This window comes from Asterias amurensis, chromosome 21 (assembly GCF_032118995.1).
Source record: "Asterias amurensis chromosome 21, ASM3211899v1".
NCBI classification, from domain to species: domain Eukaryota; kingdom Metazoa; phylum Echinodermata; class Asteroidea; order Forcipulatida; family Asteriidae; genus Asterias; species Asterias amurensis.
The window spans coordinates 5,676,621-5,702,907 of NC_092668.1; the positions used below are offsets into that span (position 1 = coordinate 5,676,621).

Consider the following 26,287-nt stretch of genomic DNA (forward strand, 5'->3'; position numbering starts at 1 on the left):
AGAAGCAAGTACCATCAGCCGAACCAAGCGAATTAACGGAGACAGCTCAAAGCTTGGTGTAAATATCAGCTTCCTTCATGGTTGCAATATACGACGACAAATAAAATCACAATGATTCATCATGTTTTAACGAGAGTGCATCGACACTAGGAAGAGACTCGTATAATGGGGTATACGGTGGCCATCTTGGAGAGAGGGGGGGGGGGTTACTATACCAATCAAATGTATGTAACCGAAGTGAGGCCTAAAATTTCATAAACCTGTAAGCAGACAAACTTGCCAAGCAGAGAATAGTTTTGCTTTGCAGGAACAGTATACCAGCCGAAATTACATTAAGCTTGCACTGTTGTGGCTGGTGCCCCACTCAATTGTTGCCGAGACATATTAGCAAAGAAATTTGTCAAGCAATAATTTCTGCTTAACAGCATTTTGAAATTGGGCCCTGGTCACATGGAAAATTTGTGTCTGTTATCCTGCTCAATTGTTAAAGACACACTTGACACTATTGGTAATTGTCAAAGACCAATCTTCTCACTTGGTGTATCTCAACATATACATAAAATAACAAACTTGTGAAAATTTGAGCTCAAACGGTCATCGAAGTTGCGAGATAATAATGAAAGAAAAAACACCCTTGTCACCCGAAGTGGTGTGCTTTTAGATGCTTGATTTCGAGACCTCAAATTCTAAATACGAAGTCTCGAAATCAAAATTGTGGAAAATTACTTCTTTCTCAAAAAATACGTTATTTCAGAGGGTGCCGTTTCTCACAATGTTTTATACTATCAACCTCTCCCACAAATCGTTACCAAATAAGGTTTTATGCCAATATTTATTTTGAGTAATTACCAATAGTGTCCACTGCCTTTAAGCAGTACTTCTGCTTCAGCAGCTCCATGAAATTTGGCCAAGGCATCTTATTCGTACTTCCCGAGTCTGAAAAGTCCAATGAAAAGTCCAATGAAGCATGTCAGCCCTTGTTCTCTGTAAATTGTCCCACTTTTTCCCAGAGGCCGAGTATTAGGCCTGAAATCAAACAAGTTTGACTCTACAAAGACTTGACTCGTAAAAAGAAAACTACAGTGAGATGTAACTCAAGTTTAAGGTGGCAACATTTATTTTCAAACAATCGTTCAAACAATTCAAAAACGATGAGCACTTATAACACTTTACAATACACGTTTCATAATGGGAAAGCTGGAACACTTTATTAACAAAAAGTAAAGTGAAAACCTATACAAAAAGAAGTACCAAAAGCGCTCAGTTAAAAATGGCCATTACCCTTTGATCCAAATTTCGTCTGTTAACAACTCCCTCGAAAGAATGTTTGTTTATTTGTTTGTTTAGATGATATTCCCGTAAACTGAACTCGACAAAATCCCACAAAAGGAATTAAATACCAAGCTGGCGGCAACAGCCAATCTCTCTCATACAAACATTGTTTTAATGTCCGTGATTATGAATTGCACAAATCAAGAAATTGTGCTTCAGTAACCAGACGACAATACTTTATTCAAGTCATTGTGAAATCAGCGGTTATTTTGAGGATTCAAACCCACAACCTTGTGGTTGCAAGTCCTGCGGTCTCACCACTTGACCACGGTGACCTTAACATTTGATTAGAAGGGGCTGGGGTGTTGTTAGGGGGAGGGTGACACCTGGGGAACTAGTGCCTCAATATCTCCCAATAGATTTGCTATGAGATATCCAGAAGGCAGAACTTGACTTTTTCAGCGACTATCCAGCAAGACTATTTAGCTTGGCATTTCGCTGTCCCGCCAGCTTTTTCACTGGACTGGTCCGTGTTTTGGGATTTCCTTTCAACATATACTAGCATGGGACTATGTGATAGGATTGATGCAGTATGAACTATTAGTGTTTTCTGTGTAGAAGTGGAAAACAATCAACTCGCCAGCCGGACCAGTTAGACAGAATGCTGACTGTTCCTCGTCAGGTGTTTCAACTAGTGTTTGGCCAGTGAAACCACTGTTAAAGGGTTTTGATACCTAGTTTTCGGCTTTAAAATGAATTCCTACTCACTGTGAATGTAGATGTATGTAATTATTACCTGCACTAGTTTTAAATTCATTAGTTGTCAAGTTTTTGAGAAAAATCAGTGATTTAAATCACTGAGCAATGATTTCAGAAGAGTCGCGTAAATCTGTTGTACATGCTCATTATTTTCTCAAAACCTACAGCACCTCAGCAAGTAATATTTTAAGGGAAGCTTTCTATCATCATTATCTTCAAACAGTGTAAGTTCAATGTAAATCTTTGGACATGTATTTTGTGTCGTACAAAAAGTACCCAGACCCTTTAAGGGAGAACGCTAAACATATTCCAGAGGACAGATCTAGTTAATCAATCAGACTTTAGGAACAAAAGGACATAAATTCACAGCATACAGGGTGTCGTTGGACATGGGGGGGGCGTTGAGTAGCATCACGACTTGGCAGCTTGCTTACTGGCGACCATCTCTCTGAGGTTTGTTTCACTCTCCTTCAAGGTTCGCTCCAAGTAGGCCTTGCTGTTCTGTAATGAAAGCAGTGAATATTGTTCATCCATTACACTCGGTATTGGAAGTGTCGTGGCCAAGCGGTGTGCCTGGCTGTGGCTGCTGTATGCGCCGTAGCACCTTGTTAACCATTATAAGTTGCTAAATAAATGGGTCTCAGAATTCATCAATGCAATAACCTATCTTTCTGAGAGTTTGTATATCCTCAACGCCTTTAGTACCTTGTTTGGTAGATGCGCGCACTATATAAGACTTTGATATTATTATTATTTTGGAGTGAGATGGGGGGGGGAAATTCATGAGGAAGCAGTAAAGGTTGGGCAGGAAGAAGAAAAGATAGGCGAGGAAGAAGAGTGAGGAAGAAGTAGGCAAAGATGGAGACTGGAAGCAAAGTACATGTAGAAGGGAGGTGGAGGAAAGATCATGGGGAAGAAGAAGTTGGCATAACGATGTTTACCTGCAGCTTCTTAATCTTATCATCAGCTGCCTTGACTCTGGTAGTTAATGTGTCCTTGATGTTGGCAATGTCTTGAAGAAGAAACCTGTAAATAATAATAATAAAAATAATTATAAAAATAATAAAAGATTTTTAAATATAGCGCTTTACACACCCGAAGGGCATTTCAAAGCGATTCCAATATTATAAACCCTGGTCACTGGACAATGGGCCATTATTACATTCCAGTTACCTGAGGAGTATACAGGCTGCGCAGCAAATATGCGCTACTAAACTAAATCAATCACAAGAACCATCTCTGCCTCATAGGTACCCATTTATCTAAGACTCTTTATCATGTTGCCAACAATCATCTTGATCTGTATTTTTCTGTTCGCATTTTTCTTCCCTACCACGGCCCAATTTCATGAAGCAGAAAATACTGCTTGGCAAATTTCTTTGCAAAAGCAAAAACAACATGAGTGAGACACCAGTTGCAACAATGTAAACTCGTTGGAAATTTGCCTGAGAACCAGTTTCTGCTAAGCAAGATTTTTCTACGCTTAGCAATTTTTTCATGCTTACAGGATTTATGAAATTGGGCCCTGGAAGATGCCAGGGCTCGAATTTTAGACTGGACTGCAGGCACTAGGCCAGTGTTTTTAATGTCAGGCCAGTAAACTCCCAACTGGACATGTCCGGCGGTCTAATGATTTTCAATCTACATTAAAAATAATTATACTCCAACCAACTAGTCTGATAAATATCTTTTAATTTATGTTGAGTACCCAGATCAACTTGAAACCCATAAGACGAATATTTTTCTTCTTCAAGACAACAACAACAACACAACAACAACACAACAACAACAATGTATTTTAAAATTGTTTTGTCATTTTAAATCTGGTCCTATGAAAAAAATTCTGGTCCAGAAAAAATTACGAGCCACAAGACGTGAATTTGTCCTCCATATTCCAAGCCCTGGAAGTGAGTCTTTCAGGGGGCTGAATTTTCTAATTGAGTCTCAGCTAGTATAAAGATTACCTTAAAGACACTGGACATTATTGGTAATTGTCAAAGACCAGTCTTCTCACTTTGTGTATCTCAACATATGCATAAAATAACAAACCTGTGAAAATTTGAGCTCAATCGGTCGTCAAAGTTGCGAGATAATAATGAAAGAAGAAAACACCCTTGTCACACGAAGTTGTGTGCGTTTAGATGGTTGATTTCAAGACCTCAAGTTCTAAATCTGAGGTCTCGAAATCAAATTCGTGGAAAATTACTTCTTTCTCAAAAACTATGGAACTTCAGAGGGAGCCGTTTCTCACCATCACAATGTTTTATACCATCAACCTCTCCCCATTACTCGTCCCCAAGAAAAGTTTTATTCTAATAATTATTTTTAGTAATTACCAATAGTGTCCACTGCCTTTGAGACATTATCCCAAATCTCTTCAACTTCTTTTAAATTGATAAATTTGGACTGATTCATGAATAGGTACAAATCGTAACCTGGTAATTCAATTGGATTATTGTTTATGACTACTTGGAAATCTATGTTGTCCCAGTTGTTAGTTGTGACTAATGATGTCACATCCTGATTGTTTATAGATTACCTAAAGACATATCCTAAAATCTCTTAAATTTCTTCAAATTGATAGTTTGGACTGATTCACAAAATTGTAATCTTGGAATTCAGTTGGATAATTGTTTATGACTACTTGGAAATCTTTCTGCTATCCAGGTTGTTAATTGTGACTAACGATGTCACATCCTGATTGTTCCTTCTATCACATACCGCCGCCCTGACTCCAGCTGACATGGCACATACCTCACGTGTACACACACGGTTGGGCGACGAGAGATTGAATTATGACAAATTGATGTTTCCGCAACATTCTGCAATTCATGTTGGACAATCGTTGGGTGACGATACGACCGTCAAGTACTCTAGGTGTATAGTGAGATTCACATACTGGAAACACTTTTTAAAGCCTGAGCTGTAGCCACGGTGGGCGGTGCCGGGCGGATCTGCCCAACTAACCAATGTTGCCCAGCACTCTGAGCAAAATACACTATGCTGCCCAGCACAGATTGCCCCCAGATTGCACTTCAGCAATGATGGCCCAATATCTAAACATGAATAATGGTTTTGTACCGCTCACCCTAGGTGGACTAAATTGGATTTAGAGCCCACCACTAAAATTGGTCAAGCTACAACACTGCTGATTACATGTTTTTGCCATTGCCCTTGTAGAAGTTGATATTATTTCGGAATCCGAACTGAATAAAAAAAATTCACAGAACTCGACAAAGTACAAAGTATTCAGTGCTTATAGGCACTGGACACTAATTGGTAATTACTCAAAATAAGTGTTAGCATAAAAGCGTATTTGGCAACAAGCAATGGAGAGCTGTTGATAGTATCAAACATTGTAAGACATCACGGCTTTCCTCTGAAGTAACAAGTTCAACACAAGTAATTTGGACTATCAGCTCAGGTGCTTTTAAAGATGCAAGGTTACTCTCTAAACACTGATTAAACTTACTTAGACTGACCTAGTTCAAAGCTCCTCTCACAGTATATTCAGTTTTCCAAAACCTTGTTTTAAATAGAATTTCCATGGAGCAAGGAGTCCACTGGCCAACAATTGAACTTGACAATTGGATTGGTGTCGATGTCCAATCTAGACGATGACTCATTGGGGCGACCTTGAACAAGTCTACCTTGACTACAAGTCTACTCTAATTGTTTTTGTTTAATTGTGTTAACTACAGTACCTCAGCAAGTAGGCCTAATATTTCAAGGGAAGTATTCTACAATCATTATCTTTAAACCGTATTAGTTTATTACAAAACCTACAGACGTTTGTGTTTTGTGTTACAAAAAGTACCCACACTTTTAGGTGATCCCCTGGCTGCCCCTTCCCAGGTTTTATTGTAAATTTAGGTGTGTTTGTCACAGCTATTTCAGCATTTAGCAATCATTCACATCACATAAATGACAAGATATCCCGACTTGACATAAATATACCCTGATCGAAGCCTTTATCCCTAATGAGCCTATCAACAGTCCCCCAATCAGGGAGCCCACAAAGTTGACTAGTTTTAACTCACATTCTACCGACTCCTTCATAGACTCTCGTCGTTGGAGGCAGCTGAGTCAGCTCGCTATCTGTTAGTCTAGCGTGGTGTTGTTGTCTCCTTAATTGCTCTATCTGGGCATCGGAAATCTTCAACTGCTGTGATGTATCAATCATCTTGATTTGTAGTTCTTGAAAAGCCTGGAACACATGACAGAAAGACGACAGTGAAAAAAATGTCACAATGTTTTCAAGTCGTAAAAGCAATAACTGTAACCCTTGATGGACGATACCTACTCCTAGAACTGTGAGGTTCGAGGAGACGACAGCAGAACGAACCTCATAGTCCTAGTTCTACCATGGTTCTACTAAGAGTAGACAATAACTAGCAACTTGAACAGTAAGTAGGTCACGTCAAAGCAATAGACCCTTCCCATGAAATATGTAAATTGCACACAGCGCGTGCGCACTAACATTTTGGTTGGTAAAATGAGGGAAAAATCGCTCTGTTTTTTACGTATGGCTAATGGCTACGTGACGCAGACGCGATTGCGCAACCCACAACTCTAAGGCGTTTGCCAACCAATAGGGTCTGTACGCATGCGTAAATGTAATAAGCATATTTCATGGGAAGGGTCCATTCTACAAAGAGAACAGCTCATGTACGTATAAGATTCTCACCATCAACATGGTAACGATACGTACGCAAATATTGGCTGAATACACCAGACCAAAAAATAAAATTATAATTTCACAAAATTGAACATATCGCTCCAGGATGCAATGCAGTGCACATTAGGTGCACTTGAACCAAGATAAAAAAAACAGGCAGGAAACATTCAAAAGACCTTGTTTCAAATCAACTTTTTTAAGGTGTTTCAAAATATGACCCAAAGTTCAGAAAAGCCCTGGTGGAAGCCCCTCCCTGACATCACCTTTTTTACAGTAAAAAAGAACAACATTTTCACCAGTTTAAAAGTGATTTAGATGCATATGACACTTGTGCATATATTTAACGGTTGACTTATGTTTAAATGTTTTGTTAAAGTGCATTTAAAAATTGTTGTCGTGAGGCGTCGTCAGTTGTCGGTATTTAGTGGGACCGAGCCCCGAGGAGGGAGAATATTGTTATTTCTACACTTCTTGTCCACTGTTGGTTTCTGAAAAAAAAAAAAACTTTCCACAAGGCGCTACCACTTTTTCACAAATGTTTACAAAAAGAAGCTCATTGAGATAAATTAGAGATAAATGAGACAAATTAGATACTAAAACTAAAGTATTAATTCATATCGAATGAAAAAGTGGTGGCGCCATACGGAAACTTTACCACCCATTACTTTACTTGGGAAGGGAAATATTTAGGGAAACATTTACTGTTCAGGAATATGTCAAATAACTAGATGAACATGAACAGCAATGAACTTTAATAAGTAAATAAACAGAGGAATGTTTTAACATAAAAATGATGTGCAGTGTAAGTGTAGGGCCTACATATCATCACTCAACACACATGATCAAAAATGAATATTGATTGATCACTTGTGGTCGTTTGTTTCATTAACTTAACGCACAACTTCCGAAGTAAAATGTTCGTCCTCCAACCGACTATATCATAGATAACATAATAATGCAATACAATTGATAAATGATACTTTAAATAAACAGAATCTAAAGATATTTTCATCACCTTCTTGAGCTCAAGATCGACTGAACCGGGGGCTGCCATGATGACTATAAATTTCTGACCAAGAGAGGGCGTGGTTCTCGGCACCGTTAAAATAATAATGCGCTCACTCCTCAAAAGGGGGTGGAGTTATCCCCGGTCGGTGGGAGACAGGGGAGCAAACAACTAAACCAATCTGTTTTAGTTTAGTTATCTCTTCTTATCTCTTCTACATTGTATCATGATGGTTGTAGGAAATTATAACTAATTTGATAAAGAGGGTTTGGAGAGATTTACTTGTTTCTGTTAATGCCCCTCCCCCGGGTGGTGAAGGAGTGAAAGTACATGATGCATAATTACCTCCCGACATTGATTGCATTGATTGCAGTACTGATCCAGATCCAGATGGTCTTGTGGAAGCTACTAGAAGGGTCCAAATTATAATATTTTCTTTTAGTAGGCCCAACTAGACAAAAGTGTGGCCAACTAATATCTCCAAGTTCTTATTTTGTTGTATACAGGTCCCCTGACACTATTGGACTTGTCAAAGACTAGCAGTCTTCTCACTTGGTGTATCTCAACATAATGCAATGCATAAAATAACAAAAAAATTGCTTAGCATGAAATTTCTTCCTTGATAAAAACAAGATTACCAACCAAATTTGCACATGATTTTCAGGAAAGGAAAACAACAGCTAAATACAAACAATATGCAAAAAATGGAAATTTGGTTGAGTAATCCTGTTGTTATCAAGGAAGAAATTTCATGCTAAGCAAATTGTTGTGCTTAGCAGCTCTATGAAATTGGGCCCTGCCCTAGCCATAGTAAAATCGAGACCCATGATAGGGTAGCATCTAACGAGAACTTTCCAAGGGTCACTTGTCATCATAATCGACAATGCCGATGGTGGTAATTATCAACATCCAATTTGTCTTGAATTACATGCTTCAAGTGATCTGCCAGTAAAACCTAATCAGTTCCAGGGTATTATCCGATGTGATGATCATAGTTTACAAGGAGTTGATTTTAGTTGATTAGCAAGCGCCAAAGCACACATGCGGTTGGGGCGTATAATTCTTTACAAAACATAAGTAGTGATTGGGTTTTTTGATGTGCTAATAAACCTTGGCAATTTGGATACTATTACTTTGAGAAGTTTGAGTGCCAGGCAGGTTAGGTTCGCGACAGACCCATAACTGAGGCGCTCTGAAATTTTGAATCTTTCGAACTAGTCGAACTCAGGAAAGAAAGATAAATGTCAACACTTAAAGGCAGTGGACACTATTGGTAATTACTCAAAATAATTATTGGCATAAAACCATTCTTGGTGACGAGTAATGGGGAGAGGTTGATGGTATAAAACCTTGTGAGAAACGGCTCCCTCTGAAGTGCCATAGGTTTCGAGAAAGAATTCAACGAATTTGATTTCAAGACCTCAAGTTTAGAACTTGAGGTCTCGAAATCAACCATCTAAACGAACAGAACTTCTAGTGACAAGGGTGTTTTTTCTTTCATTATTATCTCGCAAGTTCGATGACCGATTGAGCTCAAATTTTCACAGGTTTGTTATTTTATGCATAATGTTGAGATACACCAACTGTGAAGGCTAGTCTTTGACAATATTACCAATAGTGTCCACTGGCTTTAAAAAAATGTGTAGGCCTACAGCATGGGTCTAGTTTTCGATATGGTTCAAGGGCTTGCATGCAGTAATATCTGTTACTTTGTTTGTCAATCTTTGTTTGTTATTACATAAAACTAGCAACCTGTATGTAGGCCTCCTTAAAGTTTTATTTCAAAGGGTGGTAGCGTTTTCGAGTAAAAATACTGGAGCGCCAACCTTTATGTCCACGCAAGGGGGGGGGGGGGGGGTCAGCAATTATTGGAACATACACTGACACGCTGCTAATATTCAAATTTGGGAGGGGGTAAATAGGAATGTTTTTCAAGAACCGAATTGAAGTACTTTGAAATGGAAGTTTCTCAAATTGTTGCCCTATACTGTCCAAAGCTGCTTTACCCCCCCCCCGACCTATAACCCCACCACTACAGTCTTACAAAGAAATTTTGTGATTTTTTAATGTAAATACCAAACGTCAGCTAATCATACTCTATCCAAACAGTATAAATTCGTACAGCCTTTAGTACTAGTGCCCTAAAATGACTGTGGCCGGCTGAGATTATTTACTGTTCTCTTCTTTTTACTTTGTTGTTTACTACACCATGGAGGAATAAATTACACACCAACCACGAGTTGATTGAAACTAAATTCTCCCAACTTCCCTGAAAGTTTGGAGAAAGTAGTCGTCACAAAGTGGGTGGGGAGCTAGACTGTTCTAAGACGCGTAAAGGACGTTAAGTTATTGAACGAATCGATCGAAGCTTCTGGCACCTGACTATTTTATTGCACTCCTCAGTTTTTGGACGACCGACCGTCGACGTGCGCTTTTAAAATACACACAAACAGTATACCACCACCATCAGAAAGCATCAGTCACTCAAGGACCAAAAAGAAAACACGTACGAGAGGAAACAACCACCCATGGTCGTACCTAATTTTTGCCTCCAGTTTATGCTTTAAAGTGGGACTGGAGTCGTTATCATATATTAGTCGTTGAGCAGATAAGAGATTGCTCGTTCTGGTGATAGAGTTACCGAGGGAACATGGCTTCAAGGCGGGTAAGTCCGCGACCAATATCCAGTGGTTCGACTGCTGCCGGGCGACTGACGCCAAGAGACGAACATGAGATGGATCAAATCATGGAGGATGAGGTGCAAAGACGACCGTCTAGCTCAGCCTCTCGGCAGGCTTGGAGTGACAACGATGGTTTTGACATGGGGAGCGAAGAGAAGGGAAATTATGGTCAAGATTTCGACGACCAAGATGAAGAGGATAAGGTTCATGCTCCCACCGCCATGGAAAGCGAGTTGTACGTCGGCGGTGAAATTCGTACCATCGACCCCAAAGTAGCAAAGCAGAAGGCGGAACAGGCAAAAGCGGGATGCTTCACCAAGATAAAGAGAGGAATAAGATGTAAGTAAACATTTCTGGAAAGACTTGTTTGAATTTATTTATTTGTTTACAGCTGGTATGTAATGCATATTTTTGTATTTTAATTTGAAAAACACATGACAAGGTTGGTTGGCCATGGAATCATGGATCATATTCATAACAAAAATACGGGTTTATTACACCAGTTTTACACTCAGTCTCCACCATGTTTGTTGTAAATTATTTAGTGGACATTTAGTGGATAATTGGACCATGTGGACATGGCACATAATAAAATCACTACAAAGTACCGCCAGTTTGAGTTATTTATCTATGAAGACATTGCTTTGCTAGTTTTGTGAAATCTACGTATTAACTACATGTGCTGTACAGTGAGTTTCAACCAACAAGAGGATGGAGGGTTATGATTATCGCAACTTTTTATTAACTTGTTCATAAAATAAACTAAAAAGTTTGTGGTAATAAATAGCTTCATATATTTTGCATGTTAACATTAACAAAAAACAAAAGAATGATTGATATCAAATTACTTTAAAATGATTGGCAGGTATTATTAACTTGCATTAAACAGTTAACATAATAAATTGCAATAAATGTAAAGATGTTAGCAATATTTAACGGCAAGGGAATGAGTTAACTGTTGTGTAACTGTTGTCTGATCATGTAAAAGAATCACATGGGGCCTTTTATCACTAAGTAATATTATGTTAAAAACCATTTTTATTCTAGCAAAATGTTTACAAAAAAATATTTAAAGTGCCTTTATGTTTGTAATATTTCTAGGGAGATTTTGCAATGTAATCATCCATCCATAATGCTATTTTCACATAAATTATAAAACAACAAATTGTTATTGTTGTTGAAACATTATGTAAAAGTGACTTAAATTAAACTCCAGCCTCTAACCATACACTGCTGACAAACATTGTTAAACTGCCCAGTGCCCGTCGTAGAGCCAATATATTTATTATTAGCAAGTCCTGGAGAATTAACGATTGAGTCCCCTCCCAGCTAGGCAACCACAATAAAAATATTGATCAAGTTACGTCAAATGGGTCCTCCATACAACGCAAATGGTTTTCACCATGCCTCGGAACACCGCCAATAAACAGTAAGAACACAGATGAATTATTGATGAGTGTAACAAGTCATACAAATCAATAATTAAGAAGAGAAGGCATGGAAGGTAGATGTAGCCTTCCGTAATATGAGAACGCCACAAATCATGCCAAACATTTTTATTGACTCATTTAGTTGAGACAGTCGACCGTAATTAAAAAAAGCCAATTTGATTTCAGGTTTATTGAAGTTGCATAAAAGTACTCATCGATTGTCTCTTGATGACAGAATGAAACAGATCAAAATGACAAAAGTTTCATGATACAATTACTACCTTTGGGTGGCACATGTTTGTGACAAAAATCCAATCCAGTTCACGCTTCTTTAAAAGTCCACAAATTAATTAATTTGTTTGAAAAAACCTTAAAACTCCTGTCCTTAGGAAGAAGTTAAGTTTCTTTTAAAACGAATATTTGGCTATTAATTGCACAAGGACAAGAAAACGATGTGGTTTTCTTGAAAATTAAAACTTACAAACTTTTAGAGGCCTATATAAATAACAAATGAAAAAAATTCATTTTTAAACAAACATTTTTCAAGTTAGTATTTATTGTTGTTGTGTTTTTTCATCATTAAAAGGTGATAATGTTATAAATTATAAAATAAATTGTAAAAATAAGGTAAAACCTATATTCACAATCAAATTCCTGTTCAAATTTTTGCCCTATTCTTTGACAAATCTTTTGTTTAACTTTAATTTCAAATTTCCGTGGTTAATTCATTATTGAAGTACTTTTAAAACTGTTTGATTTATTTCATAATAAAAGATCAATAGAGCTGACAAAATAGTCCCACAAAGGGTTCATGTTTTGCATTATCAACCATAATGCCTAGGTACAATATCATGTGTAATACATGTAGTCCTAGGAGAAAATAGTGAAAAAATATGCAAAATTTTAGTTGTAACAACTTTAGTATTTTTGAGCTCTCTTATTTAGGGGGCCTATGACTTCATTTACTGAAAGGAAAAAATATTTAAAAGAAAAAAAATGGTTCGAGTAGGCCTACAATGTGTCATGAGCTTCATAGGCCTTATTAAACACTGATTGCCTTTTAACCTTACCAAACTTTCCTAACCAAACTAAAGCAAGAAAGGTAATACTTCCTTCAGATAATTTTTTTCTTTTTGATTGGTTGTTTAAAAGCTTGCCAGATACATTTTCTAACAAACGTTCTGTTTTTATTCCAGCTCTTTGGCGGACTCGGCAGACGGATGACACTAAACAAGATAAAGAGCTTCATGTTAAGACCACCCTGAGAGAGCTGATTATTTACCTGGTGTTTCTGCTCTTTTTGTGTTTGAGTGAGTATTAACATTTAACATTTACACCATGCTTAATACCATGTTTCCAAGAGCGGCATTATTTATCCTGTAGAGTATGCATAGCTACTGTTTGAATTACATGAATGATACTTTTTTTTTTTTTTTACATAGTATATAATTAATAATAATAACACTTTTAATAGTAAGCATTTCTATAGCGCCATTATCTAGAAAACTACTCTGAGGCGCTGCGGAGGAAACAAACCGAAACAAAAATTGTATACGAGGAAAAGGATCAAAGAGTGCCTAATTAAAGTGACTAAGGAAACAAATCGCTCTTCAGTTGCAATTTAAATGTGTCTAAGGATGAAGCTGTGCAAATGCCTATTGGTAGAGTATTCTAGAGTACATGTACCCTGGAATTGGTTTCCCAGGTGCTGTGTTGCAATATGCCGCCAATCAAACCAGGATCATCGGGGCGAATAAGTGAAAGGCTAACTATGTACAGGCCACAATTTCAAAGAGCTGATTTTAAAAGTTGAAAAAAATGCTAAGCACAACAAAATTTGCTTTCCAGAATGAGGTTACCAGCCAAACAACCTTGTCACATGTACAATTTTGACTGGTATCCTCCTCCTTTCTGCTAGGCAGAAAGTTGCTTTTAAAGCAATATTTTCTGCTCTATGAAATTTGTCATGTATGCATACGTGCATTTAGTATAAGATTGTTAATGTCTGAAGATGTCTTTCCTCAAAGGCCACCATCTTTATTGGAGCTCGAGTCTTGTTTTTTTGTTTTTGTTTTTTTATCCACTCAACCACGCTATTCTGAGTTATATTAAAACACTTTGAAATGCTGATATTATGGTTTGGATGCAGTAAACAAAATATTGATCTTCCCGCCCTGATTAGTTTTGTTAAATTGGGTTCTTTTATAACTGTTTATTGCACAACACACAGGACCTGCTTGCTTTGACCAAGACTTGAACCCGCACTCCGCTAATCAGAATCAGTACAGTCATGCGTTCTTATCCACTCAGCCACGCACGCCATGTATTATATTAGAACAATTTTAAATGCTGATATTACAGTTTGGATGCGTTCCATTCTTTTGACAACTGCTTTTTACCCACATTTAAGACTTATGAAGTCATTTTTGTTGACGCTTTCCTCCTTTGAAAAACAAATGATTATGAAATGAATGACATGGCCCCCTACCCTCCTCTTTCTGAAAAACCACAAATTCAACTGATTTTTTATTTTTTTCTTGACCTTAGACATTTGTGCCCATAGAGAGGCCTGATGCTTTGTTTTTGAAAGGGCAAGGCACAGAGGTGTTTTCTCCTTGGTAAAGGCCACCTCTAAAAAAAAAAAATTTGAAAATTTCAATAGACACCAAGGCAATTACATGGGCAACGGGGGCCTTTGATGTACTGTATCAGGTCTAATAGAGAAAGCTGCGCATGACATGTACATGAACCAAACGTGTACAACGTGGAGGCCTACTTAAAAATCCTGTTGAAATAATTTTCCTACACTGTTGTGCCTCTAAAAGATATGCATGCTAAATGTGTTATCTGTTCAACCCCTAACATGTTTGTGCATGCAGTCTATAAATTGAAAACCATTTCTCTTTCTATAGGCCTACCGGAAAACCATTAAATATAATAGGTTGCGATGATATTGTGTCCACTGAGTATGTGGTCATTGAAGCATACAATATATTTCAGTCTTAAACTGCAATGTACAATTGTTCAGAAATTCAACACTGAAGCCCCCTTCATCTTCCCCCCCCCCCCCCCCCCCCGTGTTTTTAGTTCATCCTCGCTACGTTGTAGCAACAGATGCAGCTGTTGCTACCTCAACCTGCCTGTTGGTACCCGTTTCCATGGCAATGATTGATCAGTCATTTATGGCTTTATTGCGCAGCAACCTTCATTAGATTGACTGCGTATCTTCAATGCATGGTATTTGAAGTCGACGCATAATATTATGTAGTATTGGAAAACAATGAAACAACCTTTCACATTTTCTGCGAGTCGATTTTGATGGTCGTCCAACCTGTTCGTAATGTGAATGACGTCGGTTGGTTGCTAGACAACTCTGACCAATCAATTCCCGAGGAATAATGAAAAATTAACTAGCAGGAGGGATATTTTTTAGGGTCAAATGCACAAAAAAAAGCAATTTTACAAGCGGAAAAAGAAAGAGGCTAAGCCTCTGCTAAGATCGAGCTTACATATTTTTACAATTTTTCTTGAGGAGCATCAGGACACTTACGTCAGTGCCTCTCAGAGACACTTATTTATTATTGATGAATCCTCTTTAAGTAAATACACTGTGACAATAGAGGCTTGCCTTGGAAGAAGCTGGGGGCTGAATAGACAAGATGATTGAAGTACATGTAGGGAGAATTTAAGACATGGCTGTGGTCATTGTGTGGTCCTTGTTCTATGCTGTAGTGTTATGTTGTGTTTCACAGTTCAATGTTGTCAATGTTGCCTCTATCCCCCTTCTCTCTCCAAGTATTAAATTACGTTTGTTTTTTGTGAACTTTTATCAAGTTTAGTTCATTGATCATGAATAATCAGATAATCAATATAAAGATGTAGACTAGTCAAATGTTTCTGTTTTCCAATGTAACTTACATGTAAAATTCATAGTAAATAGATGGTTGTTTCAGTGAACAAGACAGCATCGTCACTGTTTTCACAAGTTGGCAATTCTTGAAAAAAATCAGACATTTTGGCAAACCGAGGTTTTTTACACAAGTTTCTAGTCTTAAAACGTTAGGCATGTACATGTAGTTTCGGAACAACACTAGTTAGCTCAAGAATTTCACTGAAGTGTCCGTTTTGCATTTTCATGAAAATCCCCTTTGATTTACCACTTTTTACATCAAATTTAAGTAAATAGTTCTGGCACGGTGCCAAAAACGCATACTCTGCATTTGGGCTTTCTTATAAAGAGACACTTTGTATGAACTTTATTACTCATAAATTAAACTTACTATGAATAAATCAACAATTGATATGCATGATTAAATATCTCCACTTTCATGCAAAGAAATGTTTAAGAAAAGTTTGGCTGCCGTGGCTAAAGTGTCTCTTTGTGAAAACAGTGACAATGTATGTCAGATTTTGTAATCAAAAAGGCCTTTAGAAATTAATCTTCTATTGTGTATAGTTTTTAAACACTGAGGCATCATAAAGCTAAAAGAACCATTTTCTTTAAAAAACATAGTTTATAGGGAAGGTACACTGTTGGTCATTGTCAAAGACCAGTGCTCTCACTTGGTGTATCGCAACATACATAAAATAACAAACCTGTGAAAATTTGAGCTCAATTGGTCATCGGAGTTGGGAGAAAATGATGATTGAAAAAAAATCCTTGTCAGACGAATTTGTGCCCCTTCAGACAGGAATAAAAGACTTCTAACTAGAAGTCTTTTATTATGAGTGAGAAATTACCTCTATTTCAAAATCTATGCTACTTCAGAGTGAGCCGTTTCTCGCAATGTTTTATACTATCAACAGCTCTCCAATGCTCTTTACCAAGTCAGTTTTTAAGTTAATATTTGTTTTGAGTAATAACCAAACGTGTACAGGCCTTCCCTTTAAATATTTTACATTTTGTTCTCCCTTGCAGTGACTTTCGGCATGACAAACTCCAACATGTATTACTACACCAAGGTGATGTCAGAGCTTTTCCTGGACTCCCAATTCCCTGACACCAAGAATACTTTCCGTGGAATGACAACAATGACTGATTTCTGGCGCGTATGTTGTTCACTTCTCTTCATTCTCAGTTGTTTTCAGGGTTCAATTTTTACCCAGGCCCTAGGCCAGTAGTTTAAGTATCAGGCAAGTAAATTCATGAACGCACAAGTGAGTAATAACACTCTAACTGTGTGTAGGCATGAAATCTTGAACAAAACAAATTGTGTTCAAATGTTGACTTTGACTCTGGTGAAAAAAACTTTAAATATATCGAGCAATGAAGTATAATATACTCACAAGGACAAGTGAGAAATGTTGGTTGGTTGGTCAAAACAATGTCATTTTTTTAAATTTATTTTTGTAACATTGATCATTCTGAATGAACCTTAAGTCAGGTAGTTTTGTGTATGGATGAAACCAACAATAAATATCACATCTTGCACATTGTACTCTCCTACAAGCATTGCTACTGTCCTGGAGAGGATCGATTGCAAAGTCCATCCGTGCTCTGTTGCTCGGTGCTTGTGCTTTCAAGATTGTGCTTAAATTAATTTTGGTTTTTACCCATACACCGATGTGTGTTAGCACTGTATACTCAGTACTTTCCCGAGTCCTGTGAAAAAAATATCACAGGCATGTTACTCGGGTGGGATTCGAACCAACGACCCTTGCAATTCTAGAGCAGTGTCTTACCAACTAGACTACCGAGGTTGCCCGGCAGCTAGAGATTGTGCTTATTAGACCTCTTGCAATACGCGTAGCGTACTCGCATGTGCCTATCCTGGGTGTCATTTAGGGTGTCAAAATCATATACAAACATGCACAAAAGAGAGTTGACACCCAACATTAGGCGCATTGTTCGGAGGCATGTTCTGTATTGTATAATAGCTTCCCCTTGCATAACTCTAAGCGCAACAGGTAAGCTGAGGTCATACGCCTGTTTTTACGCACAGAGAACAGCTATTGTCCAATGATCTGCCTCCTTTTTGAGAATGTGACGTCATATGCAGTGGGTTTATAAAAAAGATGGTGACACTGTATAAAAAAAAGTTTCGTTTTTAATTCAGTTTGCAGAAACTCCACTGATGGACGGCCTGTACTGGGACAAATGGTACAATGATGAGAACGTAACCGACGATGCACGAGGGTACATCTTCTACGAGAATAAACTCCTCGGAGTGCCACGTATCCGACAACTAAAGGTGACCAACTCCTCGTGTGTGGTCCACAGCGATTTCAGAGACGACATCAAGCAGTGTTACGCGCCGTACTCGGAGAGTGTCGAAGATAAACAAGCATTTGGGCTTATGAATGGCACTGCGTAAGAACTAATTTTTTTTTTACTCTTAGTAATTTTTAGGGAAATAAACCACATGCTGGCCTTTTGTGTTTTAACCTCAAAAAAATAATACATGGTCTGACCTTCTTTCTTGAAAGCTGTATGACGACACAACACACATAAACAGGTACGTGTAATGTAATGAAGTCAGTTAAGTGGAAAAACGTTTATCTAGAGAGAGAGAGAGTCAGAGAGCATGCACCAAAAGCAAGAATGAATGGGGAGTGGAAAGGGGTGGGGGTTGGAGGACAGAGGCTCTGCTAGGGTCGAAAGGTCAGGCCATAAACAACTTTTTGGCATTCATACCATAGAGGTCAATATGTTTGGTAAGCACTTTGCAGCAGCTAATTCTTTTTTTTTTTTTTTTTTTTTTACATCACAAAACACATTGTTCAAACATTTGCATTAAACTTACATGGTTTGAAGATAATGGTGATAGGAAGCTTCCATTAAAATATTACTTGCTGAGGTGCTGTAGTTTTTTTTTTTAAATATGAAATGAAGCTGAAACAGGTATATTACAAGTATATTACATACATTCACAGCGTGTAGAGATTCATATCATGGCCAAAAACTTGATATTCAAAATGTATCAAACCCTTTAATCTTGAGATTTTATTTTTGATTGACGTCCACTTTAGATGGGAGTACAGTTCCGAGGAAGAGCTTGACGGCTCGGGGCACAAGGGGAAGCTGGGTCCCAACTACAGCGGCGGAGGTTACTACGTGGATTTGAGCCATTTCAGACTCCGGAGCCAAGCCATCATTGATGAGCTGAAGGAGAATCTATGGCTTGACCGAGGAACGAGAGTCGTCATCATAGATTTCTCGGTCTACAACGCCAACATCAATCTGTTTTGCATCGTGCGGTAAGAACAGGGGACTTTACAGGGTATTTGTCTGTGACTGATACAAAACCAAATGTCTTTTGGGGTTGAACAAAGAGTTGACTAGAGTGGGATTCGAACCAACGACCTACAGATTAACGTGCCGGCGCTCTACCAGCTGAGCTATCTAGCCCTATATTGGCGGTGTCCCTATTTTGTCAATATCTTTGTTCAGGGGTGCCAGTCAGAAGCCATTCAACCGTTAACTACCGTGTAGCCAGGGATCACACCCAAATTACGATACAACCTGGAAAGCGGCAGCCAGGGGATCACCTTAAGGGGATGCGACTTTTTGTTTCAGATATCAATATACACCTTTATGTGCCATTCACCCGCTCATCATTCCACTTAAAAACACTTTGTTTCTTTGGGCCGCGTCTTTGGAATGGTTTAAGCCAGTCGATTAGATCACAATCATCTGTGGGTCGATTTAAACGCGCCTATAAAAGAGCTCTCCTCTCCCAGTATTTGACAAAGTTTGCCTTCTCACTCTCATTTTACTTTTGCCTAAGTCGTCAGCAAACGCTTTTTTATTATTTCTCGATTTCTTATTGTTATTATTGGTATTATTATTATTATTATTATTGTTATTATTATTATTGTGCAATTAGTGTTCTCATCATTGTTGTCTTCATGTCTGTCTTTGTTCGTTTTGTCAGTCCGTTCGTTCTTGTCCCCGTTTATTGTCTGTCCCCAGGCATCCCTACATAAGCCTCGGCTTCCAGATGATGCCTCCATACTCTGTGTATTTATTTTTCTCACCCTCATTAAGTAGCTTTGTTTATTGGTTATTCCTTAAAAACATTGTTTGTACTATGTTTTCATGAAGTATGGAAATAAATATCAGTTTGAATGAATTGAATGAATAACCCACAAGGGAAACTGACTGGGTAAATTTTGAAATGATTTTTGGGGTTGAACAAAGAATTGACTAGAGTGGGATTCGAACCAACGACCTCTGGATTAATGTGCCCGCGCTCTACCAACTGAGTTATTTAAATGTCAACAGATTTACATTAAACTCACACGGTTTAAAGATAAAGATGATAGAAAGCTTCCCTTAAAGACACTGGACACTATTGGTAATTGTCAAAGACCAGTCTTCTCACTTGGTGTATCTCAACATATGCATAAAATAACAAACCTGTGAAAATTTGAGCTCAATTGGGCGTCGAAGTTGCGAGATAATAATGAAAGAAAAAAACACACAAAGTTGTGGTTAATTTTGAGACCTCATATTCTGAATCTGAGGTCTTGAAATTAAATTCGTGGAAGATTACTTTTTTTCTTGAAAACTATGTCACTTCAGAGGGAGTCGTTTCTCACAATGTTTTATGCTATCAACCTCTCCCCATTACTCGTCACCAAGTAAGGTGTTGTGCTAATCATTATTTTGAGTAATTACCAATAGTGTCCACTGCCTTTAAAATAATATTTGCTGAGGTGCTGTAGTTTTGTTTGGAAATGGGTATAAATGAAACGCTCAGTGAGAAAAAAAATATTTGTGTATGTATGTTGGATTTACTCTCCTGAAAACATTGCTCTATGCTTTTCACTTTTCCCTAAACTACACAACTTATGAAGCTGAAACTTCTACAGGTAAATTATATTACATACAAAAAATTAATGATGGAGGAGTAAGGAAATTTATTATCTAAAACTCACTGTTTTGGGAATTGTTATTGATTTATTTTTAATTGAAATAATGTTTTATTCAACACAGACTGGTAGTTGAATACCCACCAACTGGTGGCGCTATTCCATCTTGGACATTCCGCACAGTTCGGCTCCTCCGCTACGTCACTGCCTTTGACTATTTCATCATGGCTTGCGAGGGTATCTTTGCTCTCTTCATCTTGTACTACATCGTGGAAGAGATCTTGGAGATTAAGAGGCATCGGTTCGCCTACTTCAAGAGCACCTGGAACTGCTTGGATGTCATCATCATCATTGTAAGTCATCTAATATTAATAGAGAGGTTTCGCAACCGTGCGGATACAGATACGGATATGATAACCGTATCCATTCATGTCAGCCGCATGTTGGATTTTGTTTTGCAAAATATAGGTATGTGCCACTAGAGTGAGCTCGCATTCATCATGAGTGTTTTTCTGACAAACATGACCGATCGAGACCCGATGTTTAATACACTGCATTTTCTCATCGTTTTGCTTGTAAATGACTAACCATTTTCTACCTATATCAAGCAAGATGCCAGTGAAAGCAATTCCGTTGGAAATGTTTTTGATTTGGGACAAAAAGACGGCTAGAAGGCTGCAAAACAGTATCCGTTTTTCTACGATGTGTATGAGCTCCTGTATCTGTTTCTATCGTGTGTGGAAAATACGATAGTCGCGAATACGCGTCACGTGAACACACAAAGTGTCAACGTATCTGTATCTGTATCATGTGTATCCGTAGACTTGCTAAACCCTCTCTATTGACTCTGAAAACTAGTGGCAACAAAACTTACATTTTAAGGAGTACATGTACAGCGGCTTTAAAAAGCATTTTGAAAATCATTTCACTTACAAGTACTATGGTTATGGGAAAGAGATCTAAATTTTTATCCCCAAAAGTTTGAATACAAGAAGCGTTACCATAACCGCTTCTCAGACTGTGTACTCGTATAGGGATTATTCTTCCTGCGTGGACATATTTGATCTGGAGTTTCGTTGATATCTCAAAAACCACCTTTTGAAACAAAATTTTCAAAGGTTAATTTTAATGTACACAACTACATTTTTTGTCGGTTAAAACAATATGGAAATGTTTGCGGTTAAGGCAATCAAACAGTTTCAAAAACCAAACGTATACAGTCCCTTTTAAAGATACTGGTATAAAACATTGTGAGAAACGGCTCCCTCTGAAGAAAAGTAGTTTTCGAGAAGAAAATAATTTTCCACTGAAATATTTGAATTTGATCGTGTGACAAGGGTGTTTTTATTATCTCAGAACTTCGCAACCAATTGAGTTCAAATTTCAACAGATTTGTTATTTTGTGAATATTTTGAGGTGAGAAGAATGGTCTTTGACAATTACCAAAGGTGTCCAGTGTCTTTAAATGTTAACCATATTTAAATAAGCATTCACCATATGTGTGTAATTCAGTCAGTTTTAAATCATGATTGATTGATCTTGACAGGTGTCTGTGATGTGTATGGGCTTCTACGTTTACCGTTCCATGAGTGTGAGTAACATGATAGACGTTCTCCTGTCTCAACCGGATCAGTATGCCGACTTTGAGTTTCTCGGCTACTGTCAAGCCGTCTATAATAACGTCGTTGCTGTGGTGGTTTTCCTCGCTTGGATTAAGGTAAAAACAATCAAGATGATTGCTGGCATAGGCGTCATAAGGTTTAGCGCTGGCGTCCACATTCATAGAGCTGCTAAAGCAGAAGTTATTGCTAAACCATTTTCTGCTAAGCAGAAATGAGCAGGGCCCAATTTCATAGAGTTGCTTAAGCAACACCATGTGTATATTCGAGCAGTGACTGACTCTTAGCTGAAACCTCTGAACCCCTAATACATGTACAGTCCAACTGTACCTTTTATTGTTGACTGTGGTTTCATGTGAGCTAAAAGGCCAAAGGAATTTCCTATGCAGGGACAATAAAGTTTTATTGTACTGTATGGTATTTTTGTATTGTATTGTAATATCTCTTACACCAAGCTAGTCGAAATGTTGAGACCAATATTAGGAACTCACTCCGTGGCAGTGAAGTTTATAACAAAAAGTCCCCTCGATCCATCAAGCGAAAGTAGCAGTCCCATGTGAGTTTCTACCTTCTGTCCAAGAAGTAGGTACTGATCAAGACTGTTCCTTTGCAGAACTGAGAAGTGACCTGAATTCCAAAAAAAAATCTACTCAGCGGCAGAAAAATATAAAGCAAGACAAGTTCTCAAAAAGAGATTCATACTCACTCATACTCGATTCATACTTCCTGTGAATGCGTAAGTGATACAAATTTTTCTCCCGACGATGACTAGAGCAAGCTAGTCAAATCGTTGAGACCAATTCAAAAACTGACTCTGTGGTAGTACAGTTAATTACGATCCTATAAGCTAAAGTAGTAGTCCCAGCCAATTTTCTATACCGAGTAGTAGTTAAAAAGCAGGACAGTTCTTTTCAGAACTGAATCTACTCCGCGGTAGTAGAATAAAGAAAGACAGTTCTCTGAAAACAAACCCTACGTGGCAAGTAGATACACACACGGTGTTACCGCAAACCAAATTGATACCTCACCATGCAATGCCTCAAATCCTAGATACAAATTTTGGTGTCACAAATTCACAACGTATAATTCGCAACAGTTGAGCTGTGTTCAACTCCTGTGAAACATTTGCTGCAAAAACAGCTATGGGATGTCAACCTTTACTCTTGAGATTTTTGCAAGATTTACAATATTCTCCTCTGGTCTTTCCTTCAGGTTTTCAAGTACATCAGCTTCAACAAGACGATGAATCAGCTGTCTTCAACTCTGTCTCGCTGCGCCAAGGATGTCGGAGGATTCACCATCATGTTCCTCATCATCTTCTTGGCCTACGCCCAGCTCGGCTATTTGCTCTTTGGCACACAGATCAAGGATTTCAGCACCGTCGAAAACTGCATGTAAGTTTGAGATTTAAGTCTAGGGTGTTCATACTTCCTGTGAATGTGAATGCGGTATGAATTTGGATGTGTCACAAATTTGCAACAAATAATTCGCAACAGTTGACTTAAGCTCCACTCCTGCGCAAAAACTGTGATGTCGAAATTCTTATCGCAGGAAGTATGAACTGGGATTTAGCCAATAGTTGTGAAGGACTAGGGGCTAGTTGCTCAGTTTAAAATTCTGCGCAGAGTTTACTTTCAACTTGGTGGTCTGGCTGGTGTAGAGGTATCTTTCCTCAGCTTCCACCTCTACCCCCCCCCCTCCCCCCCCCCCCCAAGTTCAAAACGAGCCGGGGGCACTATGTGGATTGGGTTTTAAGTCCCTACTCAACTGCATGGGTTTTTTCTTGAATAATTCTCTATAGTTTTCCTCCCACATCTAATACGATTCTTTCCTTGTTGTTTATCCATTGGGTTTCTTTCTAGTACAGTGATTAAGTTTGCTTTTCTGAGAGTCCCTAGCCACACAACCAGAATTAATTAATTGAAATTAGATGAAATTAAATTTCTCTGATGAAATAAAAAGTTGTCTTAATTTTTAAATTTTTTGATCAATTAGTCTTATTCAGAAATAATTGTTATAAATCGTTTTTTGTTTTGATGTCTTAGTTACACTCTGTTCCGCATTGTTCTTGGTGATTTCAACTTCCATGAGCTGGAGGAAGCAGAGCGTGCCCTCGGTCCGATATTCTTCATGACATATGTGTTTGTCGTCTTCTTCGTGTTGTTGGTAAGTAGTTCATTGATAATTAATTCTTAAAGAAATAAATAGTAAAGCTAAAGAACAATCGTGTGTAAATCTCTTTTGTGGGAGTGTTTGCTCTGAAAAGAGCCAATGTGGTCTTGAAAGTTTCAAACACTATACTCTGCTCGTCTTCAGGAGAAGACTGAAGACCAAAGATGAGCAGAACGTACCGTTCAAAACGTCTAGACCACACATCTCTTTAAAGAGCCAAAACTTCTCTCAAAAGATTTTGTATACAAGGTTGTTGCTACAAGTTAACTATTTATAGGTACTTCTAACACCTCATAATTACCAAAAATCACAGATGTGAAAAAAGGCCAATGATTACAAAATGTATACCTTCTCTTTAACACATACATGTAATCTGCAAAGTTTATTTCTTCTAAAATTCATTCTTGAATGTTAACTCCCATCAGAACATGTTCTTGGCCATCATCAACGACACTTACAGCGAGGTCAAGGCGGACATTGCCAACCAGAAGTCCGAGTTTGAGATCTCTGACTACTTCAAGAAGGGCTACGAGAAGATGGTCGGCAAACTGAACTTCAAGCGAGACAAGATCGCCGACATTCAGGAGGCTCTCGCCCATGCTGACGCTAACGCAGATCAGCATCTAGACTTTGATGAGTGGCGCCATGAGTTGAAGTGGTGAGTAATTTTCTCTGTATCATCTACCTCTTGCTCCACATTTTTGTTTGTGCCAAGAACGCACTATTCAACTTTTGCAGATAGATTATTCTCTGTGTATGACCCAAAATGTGGAATAAGCTTCCTGTACAAATTAGAAATGCCACCTCACTTGTTCCAGCAGGCTTACTAATGGTTCATCTGTGCCTCAAGACATTAGGCAATCTTTTGATTTTGCGCTCTGTAAACGACTTTTGATTAATTGATTGACTGATTGATTGATAGCAAGCCGAATGATAATTAAAAAGATATTTGTAAAGCCCTTCATAAAAAGATCAAGGCGCTGTAGGACGAGAAACAAAAACAAATCCTTCATGCCTAAAACCTTTCTAAGGTTTAGTCTGGTTCCCAGACCCCAAAATCTCCGACTAGGCTCTGTCGAATTTAGGGTCCGGTATCACCCAAAATCACGTGACCAAAAAGGAGAAAGTGCAGGCGTTGTTCCTAAATAAAGCGTTTGCAAAGCGATGCGACAAGTTCAAAATAAATAAACCTGGGAAATCGCTCCGGGACCTGGTAAGTTTTTGTTCTTTTTCTTCAAAAATATCATTTTCAAAGGTGTTTTGACTTGACTCCCTTGAGTGTTCATTAGACATTGATTGAGGATTAAGTTTCATTATTTTTGAAAGTGGTAAAAATGGGGCAAATCTGGTGACTAGCTGTCGAAATTATACGTGATGAACCAGATTGTCATTAATTGCCGATCAAAATAATCTTGTAACCCTCCGGCCTGGCGGCCGTCGGGAGGAGGGTTACGTTATCGCAACTAGTTGCGTCATGCTCTGTTTTTAACCGTGGGTGATACCTGACCTAAGATTTTTAACAAGAGACTATCTAAGATTAAAGTTCTGTGTCTAAAACTAGGATGCATCAAAGGGAGTCATTTCTACTGCTCTAAAGAGTACTACATACAAAGAAAGTTTTTTATGGGCATTTATCTGTTGAGTAACTACCAAAAGTACACCCTGCCTTTAAGCATCAGTGCAGGATGGGATGTTTTGGATAGGTCATTGTAAACATACTTGTTTGATTTGCAGCCGTGGCCATGCAGATGCTGAGATCGAGGCGGTGTTTGCCAAATACGATGTTGATGGTGATCGCATCTTAGATGCCGAGGAGCAGATGAAGATGGCTGCTGACTTGGAAGGACAGAAGGTAA

The 26,287-nt window shown here is 38.2% G+C and overlaps 2 protein-coding genes across 7 annotated transcripts in view; one reads left to right on the top strand and one right to left on the bottom strand.

The window, feature by feature from the left end:
• Window positions 1–1,094: 1,094 nt before the first annotated feature.
• LOC139953294 (prefoldin subunit 1-like) lies at window positions 1,095–7,773 on the bottom strand. Its single transcript, XM_071952775.1, has 4 exons — window positions 7,725–7,773; window positions 6,072–6,238; window positions 2,973–3,057; window positions 1,095–2,532 (listed from the first exon to the last, which is right to left on the bottom strand). The coding sequence occupies exons 1-4, from the start codon at window positions 7,761–7,763 to the stop codon at window positions 2,443–2,445; spliced, it is 381 nt and encodes a 126-aa protein (XP_071808876.1). The 5' UTR covers window positions 7,764–7,773; the 3' UTR covers window positions 1,095–2,442.
• Window positions 7,774–10,139: 2,366 nt separating this feature from the next.
• Window positions 10,140–26,287, top strand: part of LOC139952902 (polycystin-2-like protein 1) — a 29,317-nt gene continuing 13,169 nt past the window's right edge. For 5 of the 6 annotated variants that reach the window (XM_071952189.1, XM_071952191.1, XM_071952192.1 and 2 more), the window contains exons 1-11: window positions 10,140–10,735; window positions 13,023–13,136; window positions 16,745–16,875; window positions 17,883–18,136; window positions 18,796–19,023; window positions 20,765–20,993; window positions 22,187–22,357; window positions 23,472–23,653; window positions 24,305–24,425; window positions 24,857–25,089; window positions 26,166–26,283. In XM_071952189.1, the coding sequence (XP_071808290.1) occupies window positions 10,366–10,735; window positions 13,023–13,136; window positions 16,745–16,875; window positions 17,883–18,136; window positions 18,796–19,023; window positions 20,765–20,993; window positions 22,187–22,357; window positions 23,472–23,653; window positions 24,305–24,425; window positions 24,857–25,089; window positions 26,166–26,283 (2,151 nt within the window). In that variant the 5' untranslated portion in view covers window positions 10,140–10,365. The remainder of the gene's footprint in view (window positions 10,736–13,022; window positions 13,137–16,744; window positions 16,876–17,882; window positions 18,137–18,795; window positions 19,024–20,764; window positions 20,994–22,186; window positions 22,358–23,471; window positions 23,654–24,304; window positions 24,426–24,856; window positions 25,090–26,165; window positions 26,284–26,287) is intronic. The other variant, XM_071952194.1, reaches the window with a different exon arrangement.

Coding starts and splice junctions, on each gene's coding strand:
- LOC139953294 (XM_071952775.1), bottom strand. CDS start 7,763: ATGGCAGCCCCCGGTTCAGTCGATCTTGAGCTCAAGAAG. Junction 6,239..7,724: donor TCGATCTTGAGCTCAAGAAG/GTGATGAAAATA, acceptor CATGTGTTCCAG/GCTTTTCAAGAACTACAAAT. Junction 2,533..2,972: donor ATAAGATTAAGAAGCTGCAG/GTAAACATCGTT, acceptor CTTTCATTACAG/AACAGCAAGGCCTACTTGGA.